This window comes from Lacerta agilis, chromosome 9 (genome assembly GCF_009819535.1).
Source record: "Lacerta agilis isolate rLacAgi1 chromosome 9, rLacAgi1.pri, whole genome shotgun sequence".
Taxonomy (NCBI): domain Eukaryota; kingdom Metazoa; phylum Chordata; class Lepidosauria; order Squamata; family Lacertidae; genus Lacerta; species Lacerta agilis.
The window spans coordinates 15809625-15823931 of NC_046320.1; the positions used below are offsets into that span (position 1 = coordinate 15809625).

General features: G+C 43.1%; 1 protein-coding gene across 1 annotated transcript in view; it reads left to right on the plus strand.

Annotated features, from left to right (window-relative positions):
• The first annotated feature begins 2532 nt into the window (after window positions 1-2532).
• Window positions 2533-14307, plus strand: part of GRXCR1 (glutaredoxin and cysteine rich domain containing 1) — a 43231-nt gene continuing 31456 nt past the window's right edge. Inside the window, exon 1 of the mRNA XM_033160348.1 lies at window positions 2533-3190. Coding sequence (XP_033016239.1) covers window positions 2795-3190 — 396 coding nt within the window. The 5' untranslated portion in view covers window positions 2533-2794. The remainder of the gene's footprint in view (window positions 3191-14307) is intronic.

Sequence of the window (14307 nt, forward strand, 5' to 3'; positions counted from 1 at the left end):
TGTAACTGTCCCCAGGCCACACCCCTGTCTGGTGCTGCTTCACAGCCCAAATGATTTTGCCAGGCTGGGATGTGTTCCTGAACTCTGATAATGCCTCTTGCTTATCTAGATAGAGAGATAGGTGTAAGTGTGTGTAGAATATAGTAGAAGTTGGTCCAGAGGGAATGTGGTCCTTGGGTTGATAAAGGTCCCCCATGGCCTAAGGCCTCAAAGCCTCCTTAGCTTCTCCAGGGCTTCTGAAGTGAACCACTGACATCATGCCTGCTCCAGAGGGTCTTGGACCATGAACTGTGCACAGGAGGAGCACAGAATGGGCAGAAAAAGAGCAGGGGGAAGTCAGTCAAAGGAAGACTGTGGGAGCAGGACTGGAAGAAGAGAGAGGTAAAGCAACAGAATAAGGACTCTGAAGAGTGCAACTTGAAATCAAGAATGCAATGACTGCACACATAAAAACGCTGGGCCTTTAACTGGTTAGATGCAGCCCTTGGAAAGCAGGACTCTAAACCTGACCATCTAGATGAGATTATAATGCTTCTGGCAGTTGCTTCAGGGAGGTCCTAAAGCAATTTCCTCCTTCTGCCTCAGCAAGACTATTAATTGTGATCCTGAACTTACTGAGGTGAATCAACACTTGGATCCTTGTCCAAGGTCCTGACTTTGCCTGAGTTTCCACTACAGTGGTGCCCCGCTAGACGAAAATAATTCGTCCCGCGAAAATTTTCGTCTAGCGGGGTTTTCGTCTTGCGGAGCGGCAATGGGAGCCGCGCTCCGCAAAACGAAAAAAAAAAAGACGAAATTTTTTCGTCTTGCGAGGCAGCCCCATAGACTTTTTCGTCTAGCGGGGCAGCCTCCCGCTAGACGAATGCTTTCGTCTAGCGAGTTTTTCGTCTAGCGAAGCATTCGTCTAGCGGGGTACCACTGTATCTTACTTGGGCCTTCATTTCCTCTTAGTGATGAGAATTGAAATGGATCAGGACATTCAAGAATTATGAGCTGCAAAGTTTCTCATCGTGAGCTTGGTAATTTCTCCTCCCACAGGTTACTTGTTACCTTTTTAGCCCGGTAATTATGGGATTTAGTGCCGTCACCAGAACGAAGACACCCTAAGTATGATTAAACTTTAAGAGTTCTAACTCGTGAGTAACAATTATCACAATACTGCATCTAAACTCACCTTTGTCTGAGGACATGCCTGCAGTGTTCATCAGAAGGTCTGCCAAGAAGGTCAGTTTTTCATAGACAAAGACGTGAAACTGGTATTCTACAAACACAGATGGGTACAAATGCCTTTAACTTTGAGAAGCTATCAAAACATGAGGAAACAAATGTCTTCTAAGACTGGATTCATACAGGATGCTGCTAAAAAGGTTGCATGATTTCAGTAACAGACCTTTTTTTAACTTTAATGCTACAGTTCAAGCCTTGAGATATAAGAAGTTGAAGAGCAGAAGAGTAGGTGCTGTATATTTTAAACATTTTATTACAGAGGGGTTTTTTTTAGTCTTCTTGAAACTCTTTTAGCTTCTCCCAGCACCCCCCGGTGTCCTTCCAAATGTCCTTTGATTTTGGCAAGCAGCAAATCCAATTCATCACAAAGAAGCAACATGTTATAGATGTACTGTATGTGGCTTGTGGTACAGAGTCACAAAGGCAACATTAGACAAATGCCTGCTTTCACTCAAAAATTGGCATGGGGTGGGGAGGGGGAGAACCAGAGAGAGGGGTGGATGGAATGAGAAAAAAGGAATGGGGAGGGAGAATGGTGGTGGTGGTGGTAGGGAATGAGTCCAATGGGACTTCCTTGTGCGTAAATATGCATATGCGCCATTGCGCAAGGACAAGGCAAGGGCCGTTCCCCCAGGAAAGGGCAGCTGAGTGTTTTGAAGGAGGTGAGAGAGGTGAAATCACATATATGAGGTGGCATCAAAATTACCCCAACCTCATAGTGAGTCAGTTTACCAGATGATAATAGCTGCCACTGGGTGGGTGCGATGGGAGCCTTTGGTCCTCGGGATGCCATTGGATTCCAGCATCCAACATCTCTGGCTGTTGAGCCATGCTGGCCGGTGCTGATAGGAATTGGAACCCAACAACATCTGAAAAGCCAGAAGCTCCCCTCGTCAGCTCTAGAGCATGTTGCCTGAGGACCTGTTAGCAACGCAGCTGCCTCAGTTTGTGACGAGCCAGCTCGCCACAGGCGGCAAGCGGCCATTTGAGCAACTTCAAGAAGACCAGGCTCAGAAGGTGTAACAGCTAACTGGCCTAAGATTGCTCCACAAAATGTCATTTGAGGATGCCAGTTTAAAGATAGCTCCAAGTGGCAAGTGGGGGACCTGCCAGCAGCTGTCAGGAAACAGGAGCTCAGGAAGGTTTCTACATTTCCTCTTTTCTTTACCTATGTCTCCATTATGCCGTGAAAACTAACATACATGTCTTAGATCTATCTTAAGCTGTCTTTTTTTTCCCTTTTAGCCATAGACTCTTTTCTTATCACCCCCGGCCCCCCTTTCTGACATTGAGGAAAATACACAATGGGTCGTGAATATTTAATTGTGCCTCTCATTTTACAGGTTTTAGTTTAAAGGTAACCATAGCACACGCACGCATCCATTATTAATTGCTGAAGCTCTGTAGCTTCTTGGGACTCCACTTTCCTTTAGATGTCAGCTTCATATGAGCGGTGGCGCCGTCAGTGGAAAACAACTTTGATATTGTTTTAAGTGTGAGAATCTGGCAAATGCGATGACAACGTAGACCAGTAGGATGTAAGCGGCTGGTTTCGGCGGATGGGACAATGTTTAAGAGTGACAGCAAGGGCGAGGGCGAGAGGCAGCCGAGGAAAGTCCGGTTCCGGGTGGCTTCTTCTCACAGCGGGAGAGTGCTCAAGGAGGTGTACGCCGACGGGGAAACCTCTGACTCCTTGGATTCCGAGTGCACCAGCAGCTCGGAAACAGACCCAAACAGCAGGCTGAGTGAATCGGACGGACCGCACAACGGAACCCTTGGGCCGGAGTGGGATGAGAACGAGAACGTGGGCGATGACATGCTCATTTTCGTGAGAGCTGCCAAAGAGAGAGGATTTGGCACCAAGAGAGTCAACATCCTCAGCAAAAATGGCACCGTTCGAGGAGTCAAGCACAAAGTCAGTGCTGGTCAAGCCCTCTTTGACAATTTAACAAAGGTATTTGAGGTAAGTGAAATGGCTCTGCTGCTAGTCCACAACCTCCTTCTGTCTCCACTTTCAAATTATCCCATAATTTGTCTATGTAAGCTCAGCATCCAGAGTCCATTAACAACATCCCAGAGATTAATTCATAAAATGAGAGGTCCATTTGATCTAGAGGTCAGTCTTTGATACTTTTGCAACAAAAGCAAAAAATAAATAAAATTAAAATTGACATTACTGGTGGCCAAATAGAAGCCTGCAGGCTAGATCGCGCACCCCCCCCAAAAAAAACCTCAAAGGGGAACACTCTAAAGGTCTCTGGAAAGATCTTCACCACACGTTGTATTAAATAGTCTTTTCAAGGACTTTTGGGCTATGTAGTCCTCTTTGGCCCTGCTCAGGTAATCAAAATAAGTGTGGGGACTCAAATGGTGTAAGGGTATGGGGTGAACTCCCAGGCTTCGCTCCAAAAGCCCTCGTCATGGGGAGAATTCTAACCATGTTCACTAGAATTCTCCCATGATCAGGAACTGTGCAACCGAGACTCCCGATTGCAGAAATTATTCTAAACATGTTCAGTGGAACTCCATGAGAATCTCCTCGCAGTCCTTCATGCTCGATACCTGAAAGGTCAGGTCAGGTCAAAAGGGGGTGGGGCCACTGCACATGGGGATGCTGGTAGTGGGGCAGGCAATGGAGAGTTTAAATGATGCTCCCTTTGGAAGATGCCATCTGAAATAGACGGCTGTTCATAATTTCATTAAAAAATTGACCTTGTCAGAAATATTTCCTTTTTATATCAGGTTCTGATGTGATTAATCAGTCCTGTTTTTAATGATCAATTTCATATTGTAAAAACATGCTTCTCACAGCAATGACATTATTATTATTATATTATTATTATTATTATTAAGCACTACAACTGATCTCAGTAATTTTATAATCCTCTATATTATGCAATGGTGGAGACGGGGAACAGAGCCAAGAGTTCGTAACTTGCCTAAAAAGTAACAAGGCGAAATTTGAACTGTCGACTTTTGGGTTTGTAGCTGTGCCTCTACTCAAGTGTTTTTCAACCACTGTTCCGCGGCACACTAGTGTGCCGCGAGATGTTGCCTGGTGTGCCGTGGGAAAAATTGAAAAATTACTTTATATATAGTCAATATAGGCACAGAGTTATTTTTTTTAACTTTTTCTAGTGGTGGTGTGCCTCGTGATTTTTTCATGAAACAAGTGTGCCTTTGCCCAAAAAAGGTTGAAAACACTGCTCTACTCCACTATGCAATTTGAGATTTAAAGTAAGAAAACTAGTGCATACTTGTCTGCAAGATTTTTCTTAAAAGTAGGAATTTTGTTGTGTTTGAAGTGCTCCTTGGTGGTGAAGAAAACAAATTCTCAAATTTGTTTCTGGATTTGTTTCAACCTATTCTGGATTTTTAGCCCTAGCAGTATTAAGCCCTGGTGATATCCATCTTGAATTAACCCCTGAAAACCATTGTTTGTCTTTTTACAAGCAGGAGTTAGATGATCTAGCCTCAGTCAAGCACTTTTAAGACTTACCGTACTCTTTTAACGGACAATTAAATACATGCCTAAAGTTGCAATCCTCTGCACATTTACCTGGGAGTTAGTCCCACTGAATGCAGTATTCCTTTCTTCTGAGTAGACATGCAGGCAATTGCATTTTCACCCTCTCCCACTGAAGTCCAGAGGACTTAAATATTCTGAGGACTGGCTGAATCATGTCCATCCTACATAATGGTGGGTTGGATCCGGTGCTGTTACTCAGCTGACATAAAGGTTTCCATCAGCGGAACAATGGAGGGAAGAAACTTTTGGTGATTCACCCTTTCTGCTGCAGACCATCAGCTCCCTAAATCTACTCCAGACGGTTGGGGGACCCTCCAGAGTAAATTTAGGGGGCTGCAGATGGGAGGGGACACCACTCAAAATTGCTTCTCTCCTAGTTCTGCTAATGTTGGCCCTACGATCCCTGTTGAATGCAACCCAGTAATTCCTAGTGAGATATACTAAGGTTGCAAATAAATTATTAATTCTTCTTATCACCCTTTCCTTCTGGTGATTTTTCAGGTTGAAAATAATGAATGCTCTTTGCACGTCATATTAAGTCTTGAAATGATTACGTCTGTGAAGCATTAATTTTGGACTTCTGAAAACGGATTAAGAATGGAAATGTGTCATTACATCAGAGTCTATGATATAATTTTAACAGCTTTAGGCAGCTGTTTGCATCTTTACATCTTCCTTATGTAAAAAATGCAAACTTGCAAACTCCCACCAACTTGTCCAACCAAGAATGTTACCTTTGATAATGAATAATGGCACTAACAGTGTCCACACAAAAACACTTTAGTAGAGGGGAAATGAAAACTGAATTAGAGCTCTCTGTCTTAATAAGACCATCTTTTCGCTAGCTGTAGGAAAGGATTAAATTGCTTCATTTGAATTTTTTCCCATTCTGAGTACTTAGACTGCAACCTTCTTTGTACAATAATTTCAGGACTCCTAGAGAAATAAGCCAATTGAATTCAATACATGTCTACTCAGAAGTAAGTCTACTGAGAATGGCGATGTGTGATTATAGCCTAAATGTATGGTTTCTTGATATAAAATCCTAATATTTGTATACTGAGGAAATAGAAAAATATATATCAAAATCAAATTTTAAGTAATTATATTTTTCTAAATCTCATTTTCAGCCTTTAAATGGTGATTATTATTCACTTCATTTTATTTACATATTTACAATATTATATACCATTAATTAAGTGGAGTGCAATGAGAAATATATTAAAACAGTATAAAATTTAACACACACACACACCACACGCATGCATGCATGCAAACTATATAGCACATCAAAAACCCCAGACACAGGGCTGTTTGCATTGCAGGGAAAGCTTGAGTAAATGGGAAAGTTTGCAACAACTGTCTGTAACTTAGTACAGAAGATATGTGTGCAGTGTTCAAAGGGAGGGAATTCCACAAGATAGGTGCTGCTACATAGTATGCCATGCTGAAAGTTGATGGGCAGATTTGACAGCAGAATCTCTGGTCAAATGCAGTGGTCAGGCAGGGGATGCAGGAGACCAGGCTATAGGAGCCCCCTCAAAGATGATAGGTGTCTTGTGATCGATTATGTGGGGTAGGTCTTACTTGGGCTCCTCCAATATTTTGTTCAAGTTGGCACCCTTGGACCAGACAGTTCCTCAGGTAGTAATAATAATAATTTATTATTTATACCCCGCCCAACTGGCTGGGTTTCCCCAGCCACTCTGGGCAGCTTCCAACCGAATATTAAAAACACAATACAGCATTAAGCATTAAAACTTCCCTAAACCGGGCTGCCTTCAGACGTCTTTTAAAAGTAAGATATTTGCTTATTTCCTTGACATCTGATGGGAGGGTGTTCCACAGGGCAGGTGCCACTACCGAGAAGGCCCTCTGCCTGGTACCCTATAACCTCACTTCACGCAGTGAGGGAACCACCACAAGGCCTCAGAGCTGGACCTCAGTGTCCAGGCTGAACAATGGGGGTGGAGACGCTCCTTCAGGTATACTGGGCCGAGGCCATTTAGGGCTTTAAAAATCAGCACCAACACTTTGAATTGTGCTCAAAAACGTACTGGGAGCAAATGCAGGTCTCTCAGGACCGGTGTTATATGGTCTCGGCAGCCATTCCCAGTCACCAGTCTAGCTGCCGCATTCTGGATTAATTGCAGTTTCCTAAGCTACCTCATTGGCTCTGTTAATAGTCACATGTAACAAGGAGTGACCTGGGATGAATTTATGAATTCCATTCTGCATCAAAAGACAAACGCAGCCGCTTTAGTAAGTGGAACCGGAATGAGCATTGCAGTGTGAATGTGCATCAGGATGCACAGCACATTAGTTGCATTCCTAAAATATATATGCAAAAAATTATGTGGGTGAGTGGATATGATCTTGATACCCAACTATTCACATAGAATTCAAAGCAGGCAACTGCACAGAGAGGCAACTCATAGCTTAGGAGGAATCACTATGTAATATGCAACACTTTCACTATTCAAATAGGATCAAATAAAGGATCAAACAACTTTGGATTGTGCAAATGGTTCCCAAACCCACCTTCTCTGTAATTTCTCCTCCTGCCTCCGCTTGAAGATCTTGCAGGGTTTGTAACCAGCTCATCAGCTCAGGGGTTCATTTACTCAACATCTAGGCCAGGGCAATCTTCTGAAGGGGATTGAGGGGACTGTGAGAGAAGCAGAAAGGTAGTATGTAGGGCATGGTTGGTTTCTGGTGGTAGGAGAAAGACAGCTCAGATAGCTGGTTCTGAGTTGGTTCTCTGTTATGAATCTGCATTTTAACTGCTAGCCAACTCACAGTATTTATAAAGTAAGTCTACTTGTAGGATCAACTGGCAGTGGCGTAGCATGGGTTGCCGGTGCCGGGGGCCGTGCAGAGGAGGGTGGATGGGTAGAGGGAAATGGATGGAATACGCATGTGCATTCAACTGTCTAAGAGCGCCAACGTCACTCAGGAGAGCACAGCTACAGAGATAAGAAAAGAGATTCATTCTGTTGCCTGGAGAGGTTACTTCCTGGTTCACATGGAGAAGCTGTTTTCAACAGAGCCCAGCAACAGAAGCGTGCAGCTGTATTGAGGCAGCACCGGGTATTGAAATTTTGTGCCCCCAAACAATTTTGCACCTGGGGCAACCGCCCCCTTGCCCCCCCCCACTATGCCACTGTCTACTGCAGAGTCTTATCAGCAATACACATGTAAGACATATTCCTCAACAAGTGGTTTAAACTATGCACAGAGCAAAGATGGCTCTGCTGTCACATACGTCTATGAGTGGGACAAAGCTGCAATAGTTTTCCCTAACCTGTCTTCAGCTTCTTGTTTTCTCCACCGAAACTTTCCCCAGTTCATTGACAGTCCAAGTACCCAGCTGGTGTCAGGATCAAGTGATGCGACTTGGATGTGTAAAGCAGAGATCATAGATTAGTCCGAGCTTCCATATCTATCGCTGTCTATGTCTCTCAAAGGTGATACTTTTCAACAGAGGAAGTCAACACATTCCGCTGAGAGCCATGAAATGATGAATACACACGTGCAAATCTACCCAGTTATATGATGCTCTTTCTCTAAAGCATTGAACAGAGAGCATTCGTCACATAACCTTTGAACAATATTTATGGAAGAAAGTCATCTGATTTCAGAAGCCCATGGAGGGCAGGGGAGGGAAATCACACCTCACATCTGAACCATCCAGTTATTAAGATATTGATTTCTGATCCTCTGTCATAAAGCTGCCAAAAATATGTCCTCAATGGGGAACTTGGATAATGGATGGGAAACTTCAGAGAGCCAGATATGACCTTCAAAGCCTTCTGACCTGGCCCTCAGGGCTCTCCCCTGTGAAACTCCCTTTTCTCAGATCACACCCCTCACTGGTTTTGCTTTGCATCCTCTTGGAGTGTTTTTGCCTGGTTGGTATGTGTCTTTGAACTCTAATAATGTCTCTTACTTGTTTAGATGGGATAAGAGGTGTGTGTGTGTGTGTGTGTGTGTGTGTGTGTGTAGAAACTAGCCTCTTGGATAAAGGTAAAAATTTGCATATCTTGCCCCGCCTCCTTTTGCTTCTGCCCACTATTAGCATGTCCCCAGAATGCTGCCCGAGGACAATGAGACCCTCAGACTGAAGACAAAAAAGTTCCCCACCTCGTCCTAGATTTAACCGGAGACTTTCTCTTAGAAAGGATCCCTTGGGCCTAACACTGCTTCAAAATTCTCTCTTGCCAAAAAAGGCCCACACAGTTGACCTAGTTACAAATTCTCTTTTCAACTAAAAACACGAGGAAGCTATTTAAGATAGGAGAAGGCGACAAAAGGCAGAGTTGTGCTGCATTAGCAGGCAGTTAGTTTTGTGGTGCTGGAGGAGACTCTTGAGAGTCCCATGGACTGCAAGAAGATCAAACCTATCCATTCTCAAAGAAATCAGCCTTGAGTGCTCACTAGACCAGATCCTGAAGTTGAGGCTCCAGTACTTTGGCCACCTCATGAGAAGAGAAGACTCCCTAGAAAGACCCTGATTTTGGGAAAGATGGAGGGCACAAGGAGAAGGGGACGACAGAGGATGAGATGGTTGGACAGTGTTCTCGAAGCTACTAACATGAGTTTGGCCAAATTGCAAGAGGCAGTGAAGGATAGGCGTGCCTGGCGTGCTCTGGTCCATGGGGTCACGAAGAGTCGGACACGACTGAATGACTGAACACAACAACAACAGTTTTGTCCAGAAAGGCAACGTAAAGAGTCTTAGAAAGGACTATCCTTTTTTTCCCCCCAGCTGAATTTTACACACACATACCGTTGGATCTAAAAGGGTGTCCCCAAATCTTGGCGAGGCTTCAGGGGTTGGAAATATTGCAGGAAGGTTAAACAGATAGATATAGACAGTGTCTTTCTTCTAGAAAAATAGGTGATGGTACTCACCCTGAAGTTGTTACAGCAAGTGACACAATTTTTAACAACAACAACAACAAAAGACGTGCCGGTACTGTGTACCCTTAAGTACCCCCAGGGGGAAAAAGCACTGGGTATAGATATATTTAGGTGTGCATGAGTGAACCGCTTTTTCTATCCCATGTTAAGTAGTTGAGGGTGGTGGGACTTCAGCCAATCCAGCTTCATTTGCCCCCAATGATGTCACCAAACCTGACTCAAGTGGTCTGTGATGTCATCATGGTCACTATGTGATGCATTTTTTTAAAAAAGGCAACCCAAGCCGTAGTGTACTGAGGAGCCAAATGGTTTCTAATAGGGACGGCACAAATATATACACAAAAGCATGGAAAATAGATTCTTGTGTGTGTGTGTGTGTGTGTGTGGAGAGAGGTCTGCATAACTTTCATGCCTTTTCAAATGGTCATTTTTCGCTCGAAAATAATTTGGCACTCCACCAGCTTGCACTCTGCTTTTTCACAAAGCAGATGCGCCAGGACTGGAGCCTTCAATATTCCAAGAAGGCAACAGCTACTGGTGCCCCATGGGGGTGTTATTTATCCCTCCCGACTTGCTTTTTGATTGCTGCTGGTGTCTGGAGTGGAAAAAGTTGCTATGGCAACCACTCCCCCCTCATCTTCTTTGCCCGCTTCAATGAGAAGGGAAATGCAGTTGCCATGACAACATCTTTCCACATCCTCTAGGCAAAGCAGCTAGAAGAAAAGATGACGTAGCAATTCATTTGTGGCCCTTTCTGTGGGCTTTTGTACCTTTGGGGCTGAGAATGAGGGGTTCTGAGTGTTGCCTGGCTTGCCGTGCTAAACCAAAGGCGTGCTGGGCTAGAGTTAAACGTTATCTTCTGAAACCAGGAGAGGCCTTCTCTTCCAATGGACGGACCGCTGTACTTGGAATTTAGAAATCTGAATTCAAATCTCAGTTGAGTTGACTAGACTAGTCAGCTTTTGCCAAAACGCTGCTTTTTAAACCACTGTTCCTCTCCCTTCGCATGAAAATAGTGACCTTGCTTCTCTTTTAAAAAACACATTAGTTGCAAATATAACAGAATGAAATAAAAAAGAGAGTATCAATGTCAGCTAGAAAGGATGAGCCATCAATCCTAACTGAAATATTATTTTTTTATTTTTTAAAAATGTCCAGTAACACCTCAGAGACCAACTAAGTTTGTTCTGGGTATAAGCTTTTGTGCATACTTGCACACGAAAGCTTATACCCAGAACAAACTTAGTTGGTCTCTAAGGTGCTACTGGACAAATTTTTATTTATTTTTAATTTATTTCGACTGTGTCAGACCAAAATGGCTACCTACCTGAATCTATTTTTTTTGATTTATTAAATTTGTATACCGCCCTTCATCCATAGATTTCAGGGCAGTTTATATATTTGGATGTCTGAACTGATATCAAAACAAGATTGATGATGGTATACTCAAATGCAGAGATATATATACCTGTATATTCAAATGCAGAGAGAGCAGGAAGATTTCAGACTATTGAGTAATGGATGGTGGGTGTTTATTCTTCCATCCTCGATGTATCAGTCTCTAAGGGTTTACTGGGTCCACTTTCATTGTTAGTCTCCCACATTGCAGGAACATCATTTAAAAACCTGTGAATATCTGCAAATATAAAGGATGCACACTTCTCTGAGTTTTGCAGTTCAGTTCTCCAGCCAAGTAAAATGTACAAAAATGCATATATTAGGGTAAAGTGTGAATATAAACAGACATTCATGAAAATAACATGAAATGCATTGAATTAGGGGGAAACTGCTTGGGGAAGATATGTGTACATTTGTCAAAAGTGCACAGGAAAATGTGTTTATCGGGAGACATTTGCACTAAAACGCTTGCAGTTTTTCATGAAGATTTTTTTTTAAAATTGCAAATTGTTACAGAAATGTGGAGCAACGGAGAGAAAATGAAACTGGGAGATTCCCACCCCCCGCAGCTGAAGCTCCCATGGGTACTGGCTCTTTGTGGATCTTCCTGTGACTCTTGCAGGACACTTTGGGTGTGAGGTGTCAACATCCTCTCTGACACCTCCTGATTCAGGCTTCCTGATACCAGATCTTGTGTGAGCTGAGCGGAGCTAACTTGAGCTGACTTTCATAAGTGAAATGGAATCAACTGACCAGTGCAAGTTCTACAGATATCAGCAGGAACACAGGAAACTTACCCCTGGATATATTAAACCCTAAAGTTATGAAAATGCTTGCCAATTGTACAAGGAGCTTAGTAATCTTAGTTAAGCGCAACCCCCCCCCCCAAAAAAAATATTTGCTTCTATATAGCCTGCAAGTTTCCTGAAGTATGTGCATTATTTATAAGCTGGGGATGTCATTGCTCTTTTTATAGATGTACAGGCATGGATTCAGTGTTGTCTGAATGGCAGTTGAGCAATCAGAGAGAGATGATGGAATCTAGACACATATAAAAAATGCTGTGAAAATGCTTAAAAAAACATATATGTGTTTGTGTGTGTGTGTGTAATTTTTAAAATTAATTTTCAATTACAAAAATCCAACATGACTATATTATTTTATTATATTATATTATATTATATTATATTATATTATATGGGATGCGGGTGGCGCTGTGGGTTAAACCACAGAGCCTTGGGCTTGCGGATCAGAAGGTGCGACGGGGTGAATTCCTGTTGCTCAGTCCCTACTCCTGCCAACCTAGTAGTTCGAAAGCACGTCAAAGTGCAAGTAGATAAATAGGTACCGCTCCGGCGGGAAGGTAAACGGCGTTTCTGTGCGCTGCTCTGGTTTCGCCAGAAGCAGCTTAGTCATGCTGGCCACATGACCCAGAAGCTGTACCCCGGCTCCCTCAGCCAGTGAAGTGAGATGAGCACCGCAACCCCAGAGTCGTCCGCGACTGGACCTAACGGTCAGGGGTCCCTTTACGTTATTTATTATATTATATTAAACACCAAATAGCAATACCAATTCAAATAGTACATGGCCAATTATAAATTTCCCACATGCTGTGCTTCAAGTTCTGAATATTTGAATTTGCCATAAGCTCACTATCTCCACCTAGTGTCACATTTGTACAATGCGCTTAAAACGTTATATTTCATAGAATCATAGAATCATAGAGTTGGAAGAGACCACAAGGGCCATCTAGTCCAACCCCCTGCCAAGCAGGAAACACCATCAAAGCATTCCTGACAGATGGCTGTCAAGCCTCCGCTTAAAGACCTCCAAAGAAGGAGACTCCACCACACTCCTTGGTAGCAAATTCCACTGTCGAACAGCTCTCACTGTCAGGAAGTTCTTCCTAATGTTTAGGTGGAATCTTCTTTCTTGTAGTTTGAATCCATTGCCCCCGTCCGCTTCTCTGGAGCAGCAGAAAACAACCTTTCACCCTCCTCTATATGACATCCTTTTATATATTTGAACATGGCTATCATATCACCCCTTAACCTTCTCTTCTCCAGGCTAAACATACCCAGCTCCCTAAGCCGTTCCTCATAAGGCATTGTTTCCAGGCCTTTGACCATTTTGGTTGCCCTCTTCTGGACACGTTCCAGCTTGTCAGTATCCTTCTTGAACTGTGGTGCCTTCTTGAACTATTTGCAGCTGTATAGCTGAGTCCATGAGGTAAAGTGCAACATTTGCTCTAGCGGAAGCTTGTAGTACAACAGCCTGCACACAGAAAGTATTGGGGCTACAGAAGGCTGTTGTGCAGACAGACATAGGAACCATACTGGCTTCTTGAGACTCTCTCTCTCTCTTTAAAGTCACTAGAACATAGACTAGACTAGAAGCTAGAACTAGACTAGAACATAGCTAGGCGACTTGAAATTAATGTGATGTTGAATTGCTTCCTGAGAGTGGACTTCATTACATTTCCTACTTTTTTTTAAATACAGAGACGTTACAGACTATTAGCATTGGTTTAGTTCTGCTTCTATACAAACTGCTCTGTGAATTGTAAGCACAGGATCATGCTGCTTCTACCTAGGACACTGCATATTAAACAAGTAACTGTGCTAAGCAGATGTTATACAGTGGTACCTTGGTTCTCACACTTAATCCGTTCCGGAACTCCATTCCAAAAGCGTTCCAAAACCAAGGGGCGCTTTCCCATAGAAAGTACTGTAATGCAAAACGGATTAATCCGTTCCAGACGTTTAAAAACAACCCCTAAAACAGCAATTTGACATGAATTTTACTATCTGAGACCATTGATCCATAAAATGAAAGCAATAAGCAACGTACTGCGGTCACATAATCACAATTGGTAGCTGAACAGAGTTCCACACAGTCAAAAAACCTAAAAAAAACCAACACAAAAAGCTGAAAAAACAAAAACACAAAATAAATAGCAAAAACAGACCTCAGCATAACACTCAAATCGGAAGTGTGGCACTCAAATCGGAAGCGTAACACTCAAAACGGAGCACATTCTACTTCCGAAAAAAGTTCGCAGACCGGAACACTTACTTCCGGTTTTGCAGTGTTTGGGTTCCAAGTTGTTTGGGTACCAAGGTGTTTGAGAACCAAGGTACCACTGTATTACCATTCAAAGAACATACCATATATACCCGAGTATAAGCCGACCCAAATTAAACCGAGGCACCTAATTTTCCTACAAAAAC